The following is a 22,062-nucleotide window of genomic DNA, read 5'->3' as shown; positions in this document are numbered from 1 at the left end:
ATCAGGGAGACGGTCAGAGAGGGCACACTGGAAGCTCCATCTGTTGAGGCAGAATGGGTGGAGCTTAGAAATAATAAGAATGGTGCAAACACTCTCTTGGGATTGTACTATGGGCTCAATAGCAAGCGGGGAGTAGTGTAGACAGAGTACAGAAAGATGCCTCCCACTGCTTCTGCCATGTACACACAGCATTTTCTGTCCTAATCTATTGACCGGTTTACTTTATTTGCATCCACTTTTCCAAAGTTCCCAAAACACATCCTTATGGCTAAATCCTTTCAAATCTTTCCTCTTGATTGCAATCTCTTTGTGTCCTTTACCTAATACCCCACTCAGTCCCCACATTTCTTGTCTTGTGTGTATCTCACCTCTCATTGTATTTGTTCTAGGCAACTCATTTGATTACATCTTTGTGTTGGGGTACATATTTGCAAGTTATCAGAAGTTTTCTATTTGGTGCTGATATTTTTTTTTTTTTTTTTTTCCTGCATCAGACTTGTGTTTGGGATTCTGAGTTAAGAGAACTCCGGGCAGAATGCTACATACAGCTTGATGAAAGTGGAAAAGCAATAAATGATTTGAAAGCAGCATCAAAACTTAAATATGACAACACTGAAGCATTCTACAAAATTAGTATAATTTATTATCAGCTTGGAGATCATGAGTTGTCTCTTGGGTAAGTATTCTAATTTTGTTTTCAGATTACGCTGTAGAGTCATAGGATCATAGAAGTTGTTCTCTGGATCATAGGATCATAGTTCTCTGGATGCTTTCAAGAGAGCTAGAAAGGGCTCTTTAAAAATAGCGGAGTCAGGGGATATGGGGAGAAGGCAGGAACGGGGTACTGATTGGGGATGATCAGCCATGATCACATTAAATGGCAGTGCTGGCTCGAAGGGCCTTCTCCTGCCCCTATTGTCTATTGTCTATTGTCTAACAGTAGGACATAGGAACACCAACAAACATTGTCTGCCGAACATGATGCCAAGCTGAACTGATCTCATCTGCCTGCACATGATTCATATCCCTTGTGTAGGTAGGAACTGCAGATGCTGGTTTAAACCGAAGATAGGTACAAAAAGCTGGAGTAACTCAGGAGCATCTCTGGAGAAAAGGAATTGGTGACGTTTTGGGTTGAGACCCTTCAGACTGAGAGTCAGTGGAAAGGGAAGTGATCTAGAGAGATATGGAACAAATGAATGAAAGATGTGCAAAAAGTAACAATCAAGGAAAGGTGGAGCCCACAATGGTCCATTTGTTGACTGTGGGCTCAGTGATAACCCCCTCAACGCCTCAATTAGCTTTGGAGCGGCATGGTAGCGCGGAGGTGGAGTTGCTGCTGTACAGTGCCAGAGATCCGGGTTTGGTCCTGACTACCGGTCATGTCTACGCGTAGTTTGTACATTCTCCCCGTGACCGCCTGACTTTTGCCTGGGCATTCCACACTACAAAGATGTACAAGTTTGTCGGCTGATATGGTTTCGGCAAAAATTGTAAATTGTCCCTAGTCTGCAGAATAGTGCTTGTATATGCGGACAGCAAGTCGGCCTGGGCTGAAGGGCCTGTTTCCTTGCTGTATCTCTAAACTAAACTCTGCCATGCCCACCAAGATGTCCCCATTTGGCCATTGACCAAATCTTTCCTGTCCATGTAAATGTTCAAATGTCTTTTAAATGTTGTTATTGTCTCAGCTGCTTCAATGACTTTCTCTGGCAGCTCGTTCCATATAACCATTGTGGTCTGTGTGGAAACTATATTTCTTGAATCCCCTGCTCGGGTAAAAGATTCTGTGCATTCACCCTTTCCATTCCCTTCATCATTTTATATATTTCTATAAAATCACTACTCTGCCTCCTGTGCTCTGAGGAATAAAGTCCCAGCTTGCTCAATCTCTCCCTGCAGCTTAGTCCCTCGTGTCCTGGCAACATCCTCTTATTCTGAGGATGCTTTCCATTTAATTACATCTTCCCCAGAATAGGGTGACCAAAAGTGATCAATACTCCCAAGTGTATCCTCATAGCGTCCTGTACAGCTGCAACATAATATTCCAATTTCTCTACTCAGTTCCCTGAAGAATGTCGCCCTGCGTGGCAAAAGCTTTCTTCACTACGTTATGTACCTGTAACACCTTTTTTAGAGAACTATGTACTTGTACTCGTAGATTCTTCTGCTTTACAACACTCCTCAGGGTGAACCGTTCATTGAAGGATCGGCCCTAAATTGAGTTCCCAACATCTCGCACTTACCTGAATTAAACTCAATATGATGTTCGTTGAGCCACTTGCCTAGCTGATCAAGATCCTGCTGTGATCGTTGATAGCCATCTTCACTGTCTAAGATATGGCCTATTTTAGTGATGCGTGCAATCTACGTAATCATGCCTTGTACATTCTTATTCAAATTGTTGCTATTGAAGACCACCAGTAATGGACCAAGCACCAATGCCTGAGGCACACTGCTGCTCGTAGGCTTCCACTCTGAAAAACAAACCACCACCACCACCCTCTTGTTTCCTACCATTAAGCAAATTATATTATCCAGTTTGCCGAAAGGTCCTGTTCCAAAATGTCATCTGTCCAATCCCTCCACAGATGTTGCCTGACCCACTGGGTTCTTCCAGCACTTTGTTTTCTGCTCTTTATCCATTGAGCTAGCTCTCCCTAGATCCCATGTGATCTAACCTTCAATGTGGAATCTTAACGAATGCCTTGCTGAAGATCATTGAAAGCTACTTCTATAGATCTGACCTCATTAACTTCACATTCTGAAGAACGGTCGCGACCCGAAATGTCACCTATCTGTTCTCCAGAGATGCTTTCTGACCCGCTGAGCTGCTCCAGCGCAGTATTTTTGTTTTGTAAAGCAGCATCTGCACTTCCTTCTTTACTTGTTTTCTTGGCAACGTTAAAAAAACTGCCAAAATACAATCTCCCACACACAATACCATGTTGTCTATCCCTAGTTAATCTGTCTTTGGAAATGCTTGTACAGTAAGCCCTCATTATAAGGGACCATATGGGGAGAGGGGGAGGAGGAGGATGGAATTGTGTCCGTTATTTCCAACTATGGTATTTTTATTGTAAAAGTAGTAGAAAGAAACTACTCCAGTTGCTGGTTAATACACAGAAGAACAGAGTGCTGGAGTAACTCATCAGTCCAGGCAGTATTTTTGGAGAACATGTATAGGTGATGTTTCGGGTTGACACCCTTGTTCAGACCCTCTGTCTGGAACTGGGCCTGTAGTCCAGGTGAGTTGACAGCCCTGGCCTGCAGGTGGCTGAGCAAGAGGTGGGAATCAGCAGAGTAATTGATCGCGTCTTGTGGGCGGGTAAGGTGCAGCGGCGGTAGTCGTACTTGGTAGTGCTCAAATTCACGACAGTGGTCAGAGAACCATGCAGCATGGAAACCGACCCTTTGACCTAACTGTCCCACCAACATGTCCCATCTACACTAGTCCCATCTGCCTGTGCTTGGTCCATATATCTCTAAACCTATCCTATCCATATACTTGTCTAAATGTTTCTTAAACCTTACGATAGTACCTGCCTCAACTACCTCCTCCAGCAGCTCGTTCCATACACCCATCACCCATTGTGTGAAAATGTTACCCCTCGGATTCCTATTAAAGTATTCCCCCCCTCCCCCCCCCCCACACCTCAGCTTAAGCATATGTCCTCTGGTTCTCGATTTCCCCATCTCTGGTCAAGAGACTCTGTGCATCTACCCGATCTATTCTGCACACCTCCAAAAATTCACCCCTCATCTTTCTGCTTTTCCAAGGGATAGAGTCTTAGTCATAACAATCTTCTTTGTACCATTTCCAGCTTGACATCATCTTTCCTATAACATGGTGAACACAATACTCCAAATATGCCCTCCAACTGAACACAATACTCCAAATGTGCCCCCACCAACGTGTTATAGAACTGCAACATGACCTCCCAGCTTCTCTACTTGGTACTCTGCCTAATGATGGCCAATGTGATGAAATCCTTTTTGACCACCCTACGCCACTTTCAAGGAACTATGTACCTGCACTCCTAGATCCCCCTGCTCTAAAACACTCCACAGAGCCCTAAGATTCACTGTTTAGGTTTTGTCCATATTATTGCTCCAAAATGCAACACCTCACATTTCTCTGTATTAAATTCCATTAACCATTCCTCAGTGGGCAGTGGGCAAGTGCTATAGACCTGCACGGGAAGGTAGACGCTCCTGCCCGCACGAGTCTCGGGCAGATGGGGCTGGGAAGGCAGTCCATCTAAGAGAGGGAAAACTCCAATGATTTAATACCTTCAATGCCTTGTGGCCATATCCAGTCATGGAAAAGGCTCCAGAAGTAAACCTCAAGAAAATCCTGAGTCAGAGTCCCTAAGGCAGTTCGTCGTTGTCTACAACCTCACTCTGGCAGCTCCTGCGACTGCGCTGGTGCCAAACTGTAACGGCCCTGCTGTTCCTTTGGATCGATCAGCGACGTGAAGAGGGGGAACATGCATGGGCAACAGCCTGTCCTCCATATTTCCGCCCAGGCTTGCATCCGACCAGGATGCATCACCCATGGTCAGTCATGACCGAGGGGGGGGCCTACTATTACTCAGCCCACCTGGCCAACTGAACAAGATCCTGCTGCAATTTTTGACAACCATCTTCACTGCAAAACCACCCACTTTTGTATTATCTGCAAACTTGCTAATCTTGCCATGTATGTTCTCATCCAAATCATTGACATGGATGACAAACTAACAAGACCAGCACCAAACCATAAGGCACATCACTAGTCACAGGCCTTCAGTCCAAAAAGCACCCTTCCATGAAGCCAATTTTCTATTCATGGACCTATCTCCTTTTATCCCATGCGATCGAACCTTCCAGAGCAGCCTACATTGCGACCTGGCGGTTGCGGAGGTGTCTACTGTGGCGATGACAGTGGTGGTGGCTGCGGGAGGCGCGGCCTGCGTGCAGATTGATTGATGGCAGTGGGCGTGATGGATACAGGAATGGCTGGGGTGGTAGCGGTAACGAGAGCTGCTGGGGTGTTGATGGCAGCGGCAGCAGATGGGGCCTGGGAGTGGCTGGGATAATGGTGGTGGCGACAGGAGGTTTGGCGTGCAAGCAGCCGGGGAGGCAGTGGGGGCAGCGGCAGGTGGGACTGGGTAGGGGGCAACAGTGGCAGCATGCAAGGCAAGGGAGGCATCGGCAGCTCAGCCTGGCATTGAAGGTCAGTAAGTCAGTCCGCTATAACTGAAAACCGTTATGAAGAGGTCAGTAAAAACAACTGTTTTCAGTATACCTTAACTCCAGTAACTTTCCTACCCTGCTCTTCAATCTGAACAAGAACATGTTTATCTTGAACTCTCACTGTAACATTTTTAAAAGCATTTCACTTTCTGGGCGTCCATTTACCCTCAAGCAACGTTCTCTGATCAACTTTTTCAAGTTCCTGTCTAATCCTATCAAAGTTAGCATTAGCCCAGTTTAGAACTTTAACTTGTGGACCAGACCTTTGAAATAACTATTTCAAAGCTAATAGAACTGTGGTCGCCAACCCCCTGGTGTTCACCCACTGCCACCGTGGTCAGTTGCCCTGCCCAATTCCCTTAAAGTATGTGTAGGAAAGAACTGCAGATACTGGTTTAAAACGAAGATAGACACAAAATACTGGAATAACTCAGCGGGACAGGCAGCATCTCTGGAGAGAAGGAATGGCTGACGTTTCGGGTCGAGATCCTCGTCAGACTGATCAGTCTCGACCCGAAAGAAGGGCCTTGACCCGAAACGTCACCCATTTCTTCTCTCCAGAGATGCAGCCTGTCCCGCTGAGTTAATCCAGCATTTTGTGTCTATCTTCCCTTTAAGTATGTCACGTTTTGCCCTCTCCCTTGTTGGACTTCATAATGTTTGAGAAAATTATCCCCTCGCACTTGACAAATTCCTCATCATCTAAGGTCTTGGCAGAGGGCGACCCAGCACAGCGGCATTAGAGTTGTGGTTTTGCAGTGCCAGAGACCCAGGTTTGATCCTGACTCTGGTTGCTGTCTGTGCAGTTTGTATGTTTCCTCTGTGACATCATGGGTTTTCTCCGGGTGATCTGGTTTCCTCCCACATTCAAAGGATGTGCAGGTTTGTAGGTTAATTGGCTTGTGTAAATTGAACCTGGTGTGTGGGATAGAGCTAGTGTACAGGTGATCATTGGTGTGCGGACTCGGTGGGCCAAAGTGCCTGTTTCCATACTATTTAAATCTATATTCAGAGTCCTAGAGTGTGGAAACAAGTCTTTCAGCCCAACTAGCCCATGCCAACCAACGTGCCCAGATACATTAGTCCCACCTGCCCATGCTTAGCCCATAATTCTCCAAACCTATCCTATCCATGTACCTGTCCAAATGTCTCTTAAACATAACGATAGTACTTGCCTCAACTATATCCTCTGGCAGCTCGTTTCATATACCCATTACCTTCTGTTTAAAAAGTTGCCCCTCCACTTCATGTTAAATCTTGTCCATCTCAACGTAAACATATGTCCTCTTGTTTTTGATTTGCCTACCCTGGGTGAAATACTCTGTGCATTTACCCTTTCTATTCACCTCATGATTTTATACACCTCTATAAGATCGTTCCTCATCATTCTGCGTTCCAAGGAATATGGTCTTGACCAGTTCAAACTCTCTCTATAGCTCATGCCCTCAAATCCTGGCAACATCTTTGTTTTCTCTGTCCTTTCTAGCTTAACAGCATATTTCCTGTAACGTGATAAAAACTGAACACAATACTTTAGATGTTGCCTCACTAATGCCATATAGGGGTTGGACAGGCTAGATGCAGGAAGATTGTTCCCGATGTTGGGGAAGTCCAGAACAAGGGGTCACAGTCTAAGGATAAGGGGGAAATCTTTTAGGACCGAGATGAGGAAAACATTTTTCACACAGAGAGTGGTGAATCTCTGGAATTCTCTGCCACAGAAGGTAGTTGAGGCCAGTTCATTGGCTATATTTGAGAGGGAGTTAGATGTGGCCCTTGTGACTAAAGGGATCAGGGGGTATGGAGAGAAGGCAGGTACAGGATACTGAGTTGGATGATCAGCCATGATCATATTGAATGGGGGTGCAGGCTCGAAGGGCCAAATGGCCTACTCCTGCATCTATTTTCTATGTTTCTATACAACTGCAACATGACCTCCCAACTTCTGTAATCACAGCATTAAAATCTCGTACCATGACAACACTGGCATATCTGTTGGTCTAATTCCTGTCATTTATTTGGGGACTTGCGGGGTGATCATCCCTTTTTTTACTTCTCAGATCCACCCATATAGCTCACTGGATGGTCCCTCAGTAATATCATTGCCATGATGTTCTCCTTAGTCAATAAAACTCCACCTCTAGCTCACCTGTACCATGGAACATTAAGTTGTCAACTCTGTCTATCCCTTAGCCAGGTTCCTCTATGGCTATAACATCTCAGTCGCATATATTTATCCACTGCTTGAATTTATCCGCCTTGCCTGTCAGACCACGAGCATTGAAATAAATGCAGTTAAATCCAGCACTTTCCTCGCTCTCTGGCAATGCTGCCTACCATATTTACTCTCATTGGCTTCTGTATTGATTTTCAGCCTCTTACCTGCCTCACAAGGCATTGGATCCTGTCTCTGTGCCAATCTCCATTAAACCCTCTCTGGTAGCACTTGAAGACCTGCTCATCCAAACATTGGTTTCCCCTTCCAGTTCAGGGTCAACCCGTCTCCCTTGTCACCTCCATCCCATAAGAGATCCCAGTGATCCAAAATTCTGAATCTCTGCCCCTGCACCAATTCTTGAGCCATGCATTCAATAGTCTTATCTTCACTTCCTACTCTTGAGCACGTGGCACTGGGAGAAATTTGGAGAGTAAGGTATTTGAGTTCCCACTTTTTAACCTTTTGCCTAACTCCCTATATTCACTCTGCAAGAGTTCATCCTTTTCCCTACTTATGTCATTTGGTGAATGTAAACATCTTCTGGCTGTTCAACCTTCTCCTCTGGATACATCCTGGATCCTGACACCAGGGACTTAACACGCCATCACTGAGTTGTGTTTGCAGCCACAGAATCTTCTACCTGCCCCCCTAACCATCGTGTCTCTTGTCACAATCACTCTGACTTCACTCTTCGCTGCTGTGCCTCTGTGCCAAAGATAGACACAAAATGCTGGAGTAACTCTGGGTCAGGAAGCATCTCTGGAGAGAAGGAATAGGTGACATTTCGGTGACATGTCTGAAGAAAGGTCTCGACCCGAAACGTCACTCATTCCTTCTTTCCAGAGATACTGCCTGCCCCGCTGAGTTACTCCAGCAATTTGTGTCTTATCTTCCAAAATAAACCAGCATGTGCAGTTCCATCCTACACAGTGCCTCCGAGGCAATCCTCGTGCCACAGATCTAATGATGACAGCTTTATTTATTTGTACCAAACTGAACGTTTTGTTAATTATTTCATTTTCAGTGGAGGGTTATTGATATAAAATATTGTGGAATGCATTTTTATCCATCAAAATCATAGAATTTCAATTGGATCCTTTGTGATACTAAATAAGTAATTGTGGTGGCAACATAAACTTTTGACAAAATCTGATGTTATGTTATTACCTTGGTCAGATAGAAAGTCAATGTGCTTGACATCCCACATTCAAAGTATGATATAGTTAGTTTAACGTTTCAGTACATTAGGCCTTATTTAAAATAACACTTCAGAACAAGAAATTTGTGTACAAAAATAGAAATGGAAATTGTGTTTGTAACTCTTCATCATAATTGGGAAATGGACAAATGCAAGTTAATTTTCAATGAAAGGAAAGGTGATGGAGGGGAAATTGTAGGAATGTGTAGAATCAAATGAGTATCTGTGCCAAGAAGAGTCAAAGTAGTTTAATGGCAGTAGTTACAGCTCATTTAACTGCTTGATCTGTGTAATAAGATGATGAGACCTGCATAACAGGCCAGGCATGTATAAGATTGTAAGAAAACCTGATTTAACATGATTTATTAAAAAAAATATTTGCTTAAGAAATTAAGCTAGTCGGGCTGTAACTGTGGAAAGATTAATAGTTACCGTTTCACACTTGAGAAATAAATATTAGTCTCGATAGCTGTGAGATTTAAATTTCACTGAGTGAAGATATGGCAGGTTGGATAGGGTACAATGGCTGTATAATGTTGCTGATGTGATTCACCACTGTGTAATTTTAATGGAGATATGAGCAGAGAAAAGAGGCGAAGAGAGGACAAGAAATTAACCATAATGTGTAGGGAGGAACTGCAGATGCTGGTTTAAACCGAAGATAGACTCAAAATGCTGGAGTAACTCAGCGGGACCGGCAGCATCTCATGAGAGAAGGAATGGGTAACATTTTAGGTCGAGACCCTTCTTCAGGCTGATGACAGGGGAGAGGGAGATGCATAATAAAGAAATGTAAGGTATGAAAACAGGACAAAGAGAATGGGGATCAAATACATTTGTAGAATAGATCATTGTTCGCTGGGAGAAGGTAATAACAAAACAGATAAAATGTAGTCAGACAGTCAGGCTGGTCGGAGAAGGGGAGGGATGGAGGGAAGGTAAGCAAGAGTTACTTGAAGTTAGAGAAGTCAGTGTTCATACTTCCGGGATGTAAGTTGCCCAAGTGAAATATGAGGTGCTGTTCCTCCAATTTGTGCTGGGCCTCACTCAGACAATGGAGGAGACCCAGGACGGAAAGATCAGTGTGGGAATGGGAGGGGAAGTTAGTGTTTAGCAACAGGGAGATCAGGTAGGTTTAGGCGGACTGAGCGGCGGTGTTCAGCGAACCATAATATTTGATTTGAATCAACAAATTGCAACAAGTTATACAGCCATTGTACTCTACCCAGTCTGCCATATTTGAATCCAACCTACCCTTCCTTCTCATGTCAGTCGATTTCTTTTAGTTGGCCCCATTGCATTAGAGAGTAAGTTTAATCCTTGGGTTTGCCGGTATGTGTAAAATTTTGTTTGATTTGCACACAGTGAAATTCGGGAATGCCTCAAATTGGATCCAGATCACAAACAATGTTTTGCCCATTATAAGCAAGTGAAAAAACTTAACAAGCAGTTGTCAACAGGAGAAGATCTCGTAAGACAAGAAAAGTAAGTGCATCTTAAAATTATTCCAGGTTTGATCTTCCAACTTGGAATAGGTTCAATGGGTATTTAAGATTTTGGCCATTGATCAGCATAATCTTACTGTAATGCTGTATAATCCCAGCAAATGAGCCACTGATTACAAAAAACAGGACAAATCTTACAATGATTTGAAATTATTTTCTTCTGATTATAGATTCTCTGATGCTATTAATAAATATGAATCTGCCATGAAAACTGAGCCAAATGTTTTTCATTACACTTTGTATGCAAAGGAAAGAATTTGCCATTGTCACTCAAAGGTAAGTTTAGTAAATAGGCTATTTGCAGTTTTTTTCTGTAGATGGTACTCATTTAGTAAAAATTAAATTAAAGTGGTTAGAACCACTTAACAGAATCTATAACCAGGGAGTTTTGGAAAGAACTGCAGATGCTAGTTTAAATCGAAGGTAGACACAAAATGCTGGAGTACCTCAGCGGGACAGGCAGCATCTCTGGAGAGAAGTGATGGGTGATGTTTCGGGTCGAGACCATTCTTCAGTCTGAAACTTCATCCATTCCTTCTCTCCAGGGATGCTGCCTGTCCCGCTGAGTTACTCCAGCATTTTGTGTCTACTATAACCAAGGAGCATGGAATTGGTGGAAAGATCTGGAGGGGGAGGGTCAGAAGATTTGTTTTCCAACCAGACAAGCAGAATACACATCATTTTTAAAGAAAAAACACAATGTCCTGTAAAATATAAATGTTTGTACAATTTGTAATAACAGTGTAATTTATTATACTTTGCTTGTATATCCAATGTATACAAATAGTGGCCGCCAATGGCGCTGACAAAGTTACAAAGCGCGCCGGCTCCTCTTGCTTTTGTTTTCTCCGCCACAGCGGTCCGTCCGTCCCCCCTCCCCTCAGGGTTGTCCACCACGCTGGGACCTCCATTGTTTTATCGCTGAGGCCCCATCGTCGCGAGGCCTCACTGCTGCCGACGCCCCACTTCACGTGACCGTCTCTTTCGTCGGTCGACACCATAATCGGCTGCCGCACCGACCTCCCCACAACACTGCAGTGTCCTCTCCTGAGGCCCCCGTGGTGCTGCCCCGGTCCCTAGCGGTGGGCTCCGTCGGTCGCTACGACGACCCGGGCTCTGACCCGTGAGGCCTGGCTCCTCCGACCGACCCGTGAGACCTCGGCTGGGCTCCATTTTTGATGCACACATCCATGTACTTTTTAAATATGGTGAGGGTCTCTGCTTCTACAACTCTTACAGATAATAAATTCCAGATCCCTGTCAACCTCAGGATCAAATAATTTTGCTATGTGTTGTGATCTGTATACAGTTCTGACATGTATTGAAATAGTAGTCTTGATGTCTCAGCAAATGGAAGAAAACATCCCTTTGTTTATTAAAGGTAGACATCTGCATCGGCGGTTCCTTCTTAACCATTGTTTATTAAGCAATATTTCTTGTCCCTGTGTAAGAACCTTTGGATGTGTGTTACGAGGTCCTTTTATTCCACCACCCTATCTCACAGCCTGTTATTTGTTCTGTTTCCTTACCGTGCTGGACTTCACACACAACAATGCAGCCTATTTTTGTTTCATGAACAAGCAACTTCGTCATGCCCCTTACACCGACCGAAAACAAAAACCTTTCATGTACCTCGGTACACGTGACAATAAACAAAAACTGAAAGCTAAAAACAAGAAAACAAGTATTCCTTGTGAAATGGTCTTGCAGTAATACAAATGTCAGTTAACCATGACTTCTTTGCACCCAACCATTCTGTTATTGTGCCTACCATAGATTTAATTTGCCACTTACCCTAATTCCCCAACGCTTTGACTTTTTGATCAGCTTGGCTTGTAGAACTTTGTCAAAGGCTTTGTTAAACTCCAGGTAAGCTATAATGGTGACAGTTGGAGAGAGAGGAATGGGGCACATTAGTGGGATAGTGTCAAACAACATAGAAAGTGACCACTAGCCCCACCACATCCACACTAACCAGTGGGGACCAATCTCCCAGCATTATGCTCATAACTTTCATCTAGGCACCACTTAATGCTGAAAGCAACTCTCTTTCCACTACTCTCCCAGGCAGTGTATTTCAGGTAATCGGTACTCTCTGGGTGAAAATGGTTCCCCTCAGATCCCCTCCAACCTTCTTAACTCTTGCTCGAAATGTCCTCTAGTTTTATCTCACTTTTAATTAATACAGGGACAATTCCTTGCAGTCTTCTCGATGTACATCCCTCATAATTGTATTTACCTCAACATTTCTCTGCTTTAGCTCTGCACCAGGGGAAACAGACCTAGCTTTTCCATGCTCTCCTCATTACTGAATCGCTCCATTCCAAATAACTTCCCAGTGTACAGCTCCTCTGCATCCTCTCCAGCACCATCACATCTTTCCTGCAGTGTGGTGACCAGTAATGTACACAGTATTCAAACTGAGGCCTGACTCAAGTTTTATAAAATTGGAGCGTTATCTCCCTGCTCTTGTATTCAATGTCCTGATTAGTGAAAGCCAGTTTCTCATATCCTCATAACCATGTTATCTATTTGTGTTGCCACCTTCAAGGATCTTTGGACTTGTACACCAAGCTCCACAATACTTCTGAGCACCCTACCATTCACGGTACATGTTCTCGTCTCATTCATACTCTCATAACTGCATCACAGCTCCACCATTTTTTTGTATTGTCCAATGATCATTTCTTGTATATCCAGTTTATTTGCAAACATTTGCAAACAGCAGTGGCCCCAGTACCAATCCTTATACAACATGAGTTACTTGCATCCAATCTCAAAACTCTGCCATCATCTGTGGATGGAAATGTACAGTTGGCGTTTCAGGTTGAGGCTCTTCATTTGAGCTTCAGTGTCCAGATGATGGGTCTCTACCCAAGACATTGATTGACCATTTCTCTCCACCGTGGTTGTCACAAGTTCCCTTGAGTTCCTTCAGCAGTTTTGTTTTTGCTCTAAATTCCAGCATATGCAGACCCTTCATCCTTTGTCTCCTTTCACTAAGCTAATTTAAAATCTAATTACCAACCTGCCATGGGCCCCCTGGCTAATGCTGTGAACAGCAGGTCAGTAATGCACCCATGATTTTTCCAGTTGCGTGTTGCTTTAATTCTCCGGACCTCTGTGACCTGGGTATCCTCTTAATCATTCACTTCATGGAACATTAACTCATTTGTGGATCTTCTTTAACATACGAGAGGAATAGATCGGGTAGATGCACTCAGTCTCTTCCCAGTCGGTGAATCGAGGACCAGAGGACATAGGTTTAAGGTGAAGGGGAAAAGATTTAATAAGAACCTGAGGGATAACGTTTTCACTCAATGTGGTGGGTAGAGCCAGTAGCACCTGTAACAAAGGTATTTCTGCACTGTTATAATAATGACCGCTCCCCAGTGACATGGGAAAACTGCCCTGGTAGATTCTGCTCACAAAAAAAGACAAATTCAATCAATTTTATTGTCTTCCCATCTATTCTTCGTCATTGGCAGTGTGTTGTCAAAAGTGCTATCAAGTGAGACTCGGAAGGATAATCTCTTCAGAGTGGCAGTGTTGTATTGTGCCAGGAACATGCGTCTGTCAAAGCCTGGGCCAAATAAAGGGCTAAAAAGGTTCATTCCCAAGATGAGGAGAAAGTGACTGCCAATGACATCCTGGCAGCGTTTGATCATGTATGCTGTATGGCATCAGGCGCCTCAAATAAAGTGGGAGAACAATGGGTTAGAGGGAAACATACCAAATATTGAAGTAATGACTTTCACAAGGGCAAATATTGGGCCGCACCCAGGACATCAGGGCAGTAGATTTGATAATGCTTATGATGAATGTTCAATTTTCAATTTTATTCTCAATTCCTCAGCAAAGAAACAGTCCATCCTGATAGTACGACGTAAAGCATATGGTATGGTTGCTTTCTTTGGTTGGGGCATTGAAGATAAGAGTCAGATTGTTGGATTTGGACTATTATGTACAGTTCTGGTTGCCCCATTACAGGAAGGATATGGAAGCTTTGAAAAGAGTGCAGAGGATGTTTATCACAATGATGCCTGGATTAGGGGAAATGTGCTGCAAGAAGAGTTTGGGCAGACATGGATGAATTTCTCTGGAATTCTAAAGGTTGTGGGGAAACATGATGGAAGTATATAGGGTAACAAAGTACATTTTTCCTAGGATGGAAATATCAAATACCAGAGGGCATAGCTTTAAGGTGAGAGGGGCAAAATGTAAAGGTGTGCAAGGCAGGTTTCTTTACATAGTGGGTAGTGAGTGCCTGGAATGCACTGCCAGAAGTGGTAGTGGAGACAGATACAACAGTGACATTTAACAGATTTTTAAATAAACATATGCAGGGATTGGAGGAACATGGATTTTATGCAGGCAGGTTACAGCTGGTTTTGGCATCTTGTTCGGCACAGTCACTGTGGGCCTAAAGGCCAGTTGCTATACTGTATGTTCTATGTTCTCTATCCTATTCCCATCAGCATCCATGTATCCGTGTGGACCAGAAACGTAACTGGGCCAGCTGAATACAAACGACAGCTACACCAGCAGACAAATGGTTGGGGAATCTGCAGTGAGCTGCTCTCATGCTGAATCAGGACTGTAAAGCAATAGACTCAACTCCAGATCCTATAATCCCCATGAAGATTAACACCGTCTAAAAAGGAATAGGATAAGTGTACATGGGCAAAAGGACCACTCTCCTTACATTCACCACATCTCCCCTGCTCCCCCGCCACCAATTTCCCTGTGTCCACCTGGACTCCCAGCTATTTCTCCCCTCTTCCCTTCCGCCTACATTCCTTCCTCTAGCTTCATGATTCTGAGTTCAATCCTTTTGCCTTCCATTTTTGGCCTTTGCCCTGCCATTGCTTATCAACTTGTATCAACCTGTTACCTGCCAGGCTTTCTTCTGCCCCTCTCATCTAACTTTCATCCTCCCACCCCACGAATCAGTCTGAAGACCCAAAACAACAGTCATCATATTCTCCAGAGATGCTACCTGACTTTGAGGGGGTTGATGTAGGGATTTCCAAGTGGTTATTGGAGAATTCGTCCAAGAGTCTATGCTTGGTCTCCTCATCGATGCACAGGAGGCAAAGAGTACACTCGGCATCAATTTCACTGAACACCTACACTAGGTCCACCAAGGCCGACTGGATCTCCTGGTTGCTAACCATTTTAACTATCCTTCCCATTCCCATACTCTGATCTTTCTGTCCTGGGCCGCCTCCATTGCCAGAGTGAGGCCACATACAAACTCATGAAACAGCACCTCATATTCCATTTGGATAGCTTACAACCCAACGGTATGAACATTGAATTCTCCAGTTTGAGATGCCCTTAATCAAGGGAGTTTGAGAGAGGTTATTAGCTATAAGAAGATGTAGACAACATCTTTGGCCTTGTCTTCGTCAACCTTTTTAGTTATTTCTTCAAAAAACCTAATTTATTCGTATGCCCCGATCTACCACTATCCAAATATATATCTATCTTATCTCTCAATCTACCATTGTAAATACCTACTTCCTTCTGTATCAATGCACATTGGCTGCAGTGTATACCGTCTGCAATACAGTGCCCTCCATAATGTTTGGGACAAAGACCCATCATTTATTTATTTGCCTCCGTACTCCACAATTTGAGATTTGTAATAGAAAAAAATCACATGTGGTTAAAGTGCACATTGTTAGATTTTATTAAAGGGTATTTTTATACATTTTGGATTCACCATGTACAAATTACAGCAGTGTTTATACATGGTCCGCCAACTGGTGATGTCCATGAATCGCAGACTTCAAGCAATCATTGCATGCAAAGGATATGCAACAAAATACTGAACATGACGACTTTCATTTACATGACATTGCTGTGTCCCAAACATTATTGTGCCCTGAAATGGGGGGACTATGTATAATCACTGCTGTAATTTCTATGTGGTGAAACCAAAATGTGTAGAAATACCCTTTAATAAAATCTGACAATGTGCACTTTAACCACCTCTGGACTTTTTTTTAATCTATTTCAAATCTCAAATTGTGGAGTACAGAGGCAAATAAATAAATGATGGGCCTTTGTCCCAAACATTATGGAGGGCACTGTATAAACCACTGTTACTTCGACAGTACCTTTTAAGTCTGCAACATTTACTACTGTAAAGGATTAGGGCACATGGAAGCACCTCTCTTAGGTTCCCCTCCAAGTAATTCCCCCCTGTGTAATGCATCTGAAAATAATTACTGCTGGTAAAATACAACAATATCCATCTCCAGGTTTTTTTTTTTCAGTAATTCTGCCAGGACACTGGTTTATGTGTGTACACTTGTACCCTGACACAATTTCTGTATCGGGGGTGCATTGATTGATAAAATGTTCTGTGCCATGCTGGTTTTGCAGCATTACAACATGTTGTGGTTGAATGCTCTGCTTTGACCCATCCATTCGCCTCATCACCATCTTCTCCAAATCTCTGTCGTTGCCAGTCCCTACTGTATCCATGTATTTGTTTATCATTCAGCCAATCTAATGGATGGGACAATCAGCATTTTCCTCAGTCCTGCCTTGCTCCATTTCCATCATGAGCAGAAATGGAGTTAATGTCTCGGGTCCAAGATGCAAAATCAGAACAAATCTAAGCATTTTGATGGATGGGGTTTGGCTGGGGATGGGGATGGAGCAAACACATTTTTCAGAACATTTAAGTAATTAATCAATAAAATGTTCATTTAAGGATATTATTTTGATTATAATATATCTTGCACAGAACGAACAAGCAAAGGAAGCTATCAGATCTTGCACGGAAGTATTGGAACAAGATGCAGGCAATATCAATGCCTTGAAAGACAGGGCAGAAGCTTATATTTTAGAGGAACAGTTTGAAGAAGGTACGATCTACTGGTGTTTCGTTCTATGAATGTTTAGGTACATGCATTTTGCTGAAGAGAGCAACTTTCTAAGCCTCTGTTTAAATTATGTTGAGCAGTCTTAAAAGCACAATATTAACCGATGATATTTCAAGGTGTATGGTAGATGCAGCAAATAATTCCTATCTAGCCTTTATTCCCCCTGTTGCTTTGGTCTTAAACCAGTGCTAATGCCAAAATTATCACTGTTCATAACTCTACAATCTGGAAAATCTACGACATATTTGTCACTCAAATTATATATGAGCATGAATAATCAAGTGAGGATATGAACCAGATGCTAGTTGAGTTTTATTCAAAGAATACAGCATTGGACAGGCCCTTTGGCAAATGACTTATGTGCTGAGCATGATATTGAATTAAATTAACTCCATCTCCTTGCACATAATCCGTATTCCTCAATTCCCAACATGTCCATGTCTAATTCCAGTCATATTCGCTTCAACCAACTTCCCTTGCAGCACATTCCAGACACCTACTATTTTCTGTGCATTTAAAGACCTATGTCAAACATCTTTTAACTGTGACTCTCGACTAATGCATTGCTAACGACTCACTAACATTGTCTCGTTAACATCACTAACCGACTTGCAGGCAACAGCAGTGAAAACTCTTGCAATAAGCATTAGAAGTGGAGAGATAGTTGCTAATGGAATGGATCATCCAACGCCCATTAATTATGGGAATAACTAACTGAAGTTACTTGGTCATGTGGAAGGTAGAGACACAGTATGTCCACCAATATCAGTCTTGCAGATTCTTGTCTTCTGATGTGTTGCATCCCTCGCCAATCGGTTGGGGCTTTAACCTATAGCAAGTGATTCATCGGGTAGCAAGATGCCTCTGACTGTTTGAAACTCTGGAAAGGGTCAAGGGACTCTGGTTCAGACTAGGGCTCAGGTGTAGCGGATTGGTGTGGAGCAGTGATGGAGTTCAGGGGGTAGTTTAATCTGGGAGAGGGAAATAGCAGAGGAATGAAAAGATGAGCTCTGGTCTCATGGTTGGTAAAGTCAATTGCGAGATTTTGTTTTGTTATTTAAAATATGCTCCTTCCACATGATTTCAGAATAATCTGTCTACTTTGGAATGTCTAAGGTCCATTTGCACCTCTGAATGATTGAGGGTTAAATACTGAAATATTTCTGCAAGGGGTTTCCTGCCAAACACCTAGGCAGATGAAGCACACATTCACAGCATGTGGGTGTTGGTCATATGACCTCCCTTATATACGGATGATCAAATAGCATAACATTCACCACAGACCTTGTTCCATACACCCACCACACTGGAGATGAACTGCTTCCAGTGAAAGTGTAGTCCAGTCCAATTACCACTGATAATGACGTTCCTGTTCCTATCATTTGAATTAAGATGTTAAATAGTTTGGGTTTCATGCAAGGGTGGTAGCTCTCTGGAATTCCTGGGAGAGGTGAAAGCTAGATGACTGGGAGGATTTAAAGAAGAGGTCATAGAGTGATAGTGTGGAAACAAGCCCTTGGGGCCCAACTTGCCCACACCGGCCAACTTCTTCTTGCAAATGAAACATAAACCAAAGGAATAGTTAGATCTCAAGCCGGGTGAGCAGCCAGGTTGTTGTCTGGCCAACATGTCCCAGCTACACTAGTCCCACCTGCTTGCATTTGGTCCATATCCCTCCAAACTTATCCTATCCACGTACCTTTACTTAAATTTGGGGATAGACCCTACCTCAATACCTCATCTGACAGCTTGTTCCATACACCCACCACACTTTGGTGGAAAAAGTTACCCCACAGATTCCTATTAAATCTTTTTTCCCCTTCACCTTGAACCTATGTCTTCTGGTCCACGATCCCCCCACATTTGGCAAGAGATTCGGTGCATCTACCCGATCTATTCCCCTCATAATTTTATACACCTCTATAAGATCACCCCTATAGCTCATACCCTCTAGTCCTGGCAACATAATCGTAAATCCTCTCTGAACCCTTTCAAGCTTGACAATATGTTTCCTATAGCATGGTGCCCAGAACTGAACACAATACTCTAAATGTGGTCTCACCAACGTCTTATATAACTGCAACATTACCTCCCAACTTCTAACTCATTACTCTGACTGAAGGACAATGTGCCAAAAGCTTTTTTGACCACCTGATTTACCTGCGACACAACCATCAAGGAACCATGCGTCTGCACTCCTAGATCCTTCTGCTCTACAACACTCCCCAGAGGCCTACCATTTAATGTGTAGGTCCTGTCCTTGTTCAACATCCCAAAATGCAACACCTCACTTTTCTCTGTATTCAATTCCATCAACCATTCCTCCGCCCACCTGCCCAATCGATCAAGATCCTGCTGCAATCGTTCACAACCATCTTCACTATCAGCAAAACCACTAACTTTTGTATCATCAGGAAACTTCCTAATCTTGCCCTGTATGTTCTCATCCAAATTATTTCTGTAGATGATAACCAGTAACGGCCCAGCACCGAACCTAAAGGCACACCACTAGTCACAGGCCTCCAGTCCGAGTAGCAACCTTCCACCATCACCCTCTGCTTCCTTCAATGGAGCCAATTTGCTATCCATTCTGCTATCTCCTCGGATCCCATGCAATCTAACCTTCCAGAGCAGCCTACCATGCGGAACGTAGTCGAATGCCTTAATGAAATCCATGTATACAACATCTACAGCTCTGTCCTCATCGACCTTTTTGGTCACGTCATCAAAAAAACTCAATCAGATTTGTGAGACACCACCTCCCACGTACAAAACCATGCTGACTATCTTTAATCAGTCCTTGCCCATCCAAATGCATGTATAACCTATACCTCGGAATACTCCAGTAACTTTCCAACTCCAGATGTTAAGCTCACTCGCCTATAGTTCCCAGCATTATCCCTGAAGCCCTTTTTGAGTAGAGGCACAACATTTGCCACCCTCCAATCTTCCGGCACCTCTCCTGTATTTCAGGACGACTCATAAATTTCAACCAGGTCTCTGGCAATTTCCCCTCTAATTATCCACAATGTCTTCGGATATATCTGATCAGGCCCTGGAGATTTGTCTACCTTCATACACGATAGTACATTCAGTACTTGGGACGACAGATGGCACAATGGGCTAAGTGTTCGGCTGGCAGCCGGAAGGTAGCCGGTTCGAATCCCGCTTGGAGTGCATACTGTCGTTGTGTCCTTGGGCAAGACACTTCACCCACCTTTGCCTGTGTGTGAATGTGTGTGAGTGATTGGTGGTGGTCGGAGGGGCCGTAGGCGCAGATTGGCAGCCACGCTTCCGTCAGTCTGCCCCAGGGCAGCTGTGGCTACAGAAGTAGCTTACCACCACCGAGTGTGACTGAGGAGTGAATGAATAATGCGATGTAAAGCGCCTTGAGTATTAGAAAGGCGCTATATAAATCCCATCCATTATTATTATTATTACTTCTTCGACAGTAACACTGACTGCTCTCAAGATGCTTCTATTGACTGCCCCAAGTTCCTCCGTCCTGTCATTCTCCTCAGTAAATACAGGGGAGAAATACTCATTGAGGACCTTGCCTACCTCCTGTGGTCCCACACAGAGGTGACCTCCTTGATTCCTGAGACGTCCCACTCTCTCTCTCTAGTTACTTTTTTTCCCCCTTATGTACTTATAAAATCTTTTCGGATTGTCCTTAATGCTACCTGCCAGAGCTATCTCCTGGCCCCTTTTTGCCCTTCTGATTTCCTTTTTCAGTTTACTCCTTAGATCCTGAAACTGCTCCAGGGATGCCCAATGATCCCAGCTGCCTATACCTGCCCCATGCATCCTTCTTGTTTTTGACAAATGCCTCAATTTCCCTCGTCAGCCAAGCTTCCTTACGTTTGCCTGCTTTGCCCTTCACTCCAACAAGAACGTACACTTCCTGAGCTTTTGTCAGCACACTTTTAATAACATCCCACTTGGCCGATGTTCCTTTCCCCTCAAATAACCTGCTCCAGTCAATTTGAGCGAGACCTTCTCTCATACCCTCAAAGTTGGCCTAAACCCAGTTGAGCATTTTAGCACGTGGGCCCTCTCTGTCCCAATCCATAACTATCTTAAACCTAATCGAACTGTGGTCACTGGTCTCAAAAGGCTCCTCCACCAACACTTCATTAACTTGCCCTTCCCAATTTTCAAATACTAGATCCAGTGTTGCCCTCTCGGGTATGGGGGCCTCTACATACTGCTTGAGAAAACTCTCCTGAACACTTTTGAGGAACTGCACCCCATCTAAACCCTTCACGTTATGATTTTACCAGTCAATATTGGGAAAGTTAAAATCCCCTACTACAACAACAACCTTATTTGACCTGCAGCTGTCTGCAATCTCCTGGCACATTTGTTCTTCTAATTCCCATTGGCTATTCGGGGGTCTGTCGTACACCCCCATCAAGGTGATCATCCCTTTCTTGCTCCTCACATAGCCTCACAAGACGAACCGTCTGTAATGTCACCTATGAACACAGCCGTGACATCCTCCTTAATCAACAATGCAACCCCTCCCCCTCTTTTTTTTTTTTTTTTTCCCTCCTGTCTCTCCTGAAGCTCCTGTACCCCATAACATTGAGCTGCCAGTCCTGCCTCTCTCGTAACCAGGTTTCAGTCATGGCTACAACGACCCAGTCGCGCGTACCTCTCCATGCCCTAAGCTCATCTGCCTTGCCCGTCAGGCCCCTTGCATTAAAATACGTGCAGTTTAAACCAACCCTCCTTCCTCGCTCTCTGCCTTTCACCAGCCTATTCTGTCCACTAACCTTTCCCTCATCACCCTCCATACCAACTTCTAACCTCTCATCTGCCTTTGTCCTGTATGAGATCCCACCCCCCTGCCAATCTAGTTTAAACCCACCTGTGTAGCATTAGCCAACCTGCCTGCCAGTGTGTGGGTACCCCTCCAGTTAAGGTGTAACCCATCCCTTTTGTACAGGTCACCCCTGCCGCAGAAGCGACCTCAATGGTCCAGATATCTAAATCCTTGCC

The 22,062-nt window shown here is 43.8% G+C and overlaps 1 protein-coding gene across 3 annotated transcripts in view; it reads left to right on the top strand.

Moving 5' to 3' along the window:
- Positions 1-22,062, top strand: part of dnajc3 (DnaJ heat shock protein family (Hsp40) member C3) — a 76,731-nt gene that overhangs the window by 33,645 nt on the left and 21,024 nt on the right. For all 3 annotated transcript variants that reach the window (XM_033022223.1, XM_033022222.1, XM_033022221.1), the window contains 4 exons: positions 495-676; positions 10,020-10,139; positions 10,330-10,435; positions 16,920-17,040. In XM_033022223.1, the coding sequence (XP_032878114.1) occupies positions 495-676; positions 10,020-10,139; positions 10,330-10,435; positions 16,920-17,040 (529 nt within the window). The remainder of the gene's footprint in view (positions 1-494; positions 677-10,019; positions 10,140-10,329; positions 10,436-16,919; positions 17,041-22,062) is intronic.

The sequence above is a fragment of the Amblyraja radiata genome, chromosome 6 (genome assembly GCF_010909765.2).
Source record: "Amblyraja radiata isolate CabotCenter1 chromosome 6, sAmbRad1.1.pri, whole genome shotgun sequence".
Taxonomy (NCBI): domain Eukaryota; kingdom Metazoa; phylum Chordata; class Chondrichthyes; order Rajiformes; family Rajidae; genus Amblyraja; species Amblyraja radiata.
The sequence above is the reverse complement of the archived record's forward strand: the minus strand, read 5'-3'. Positions and strand labels throughout refer to the sequence as shown.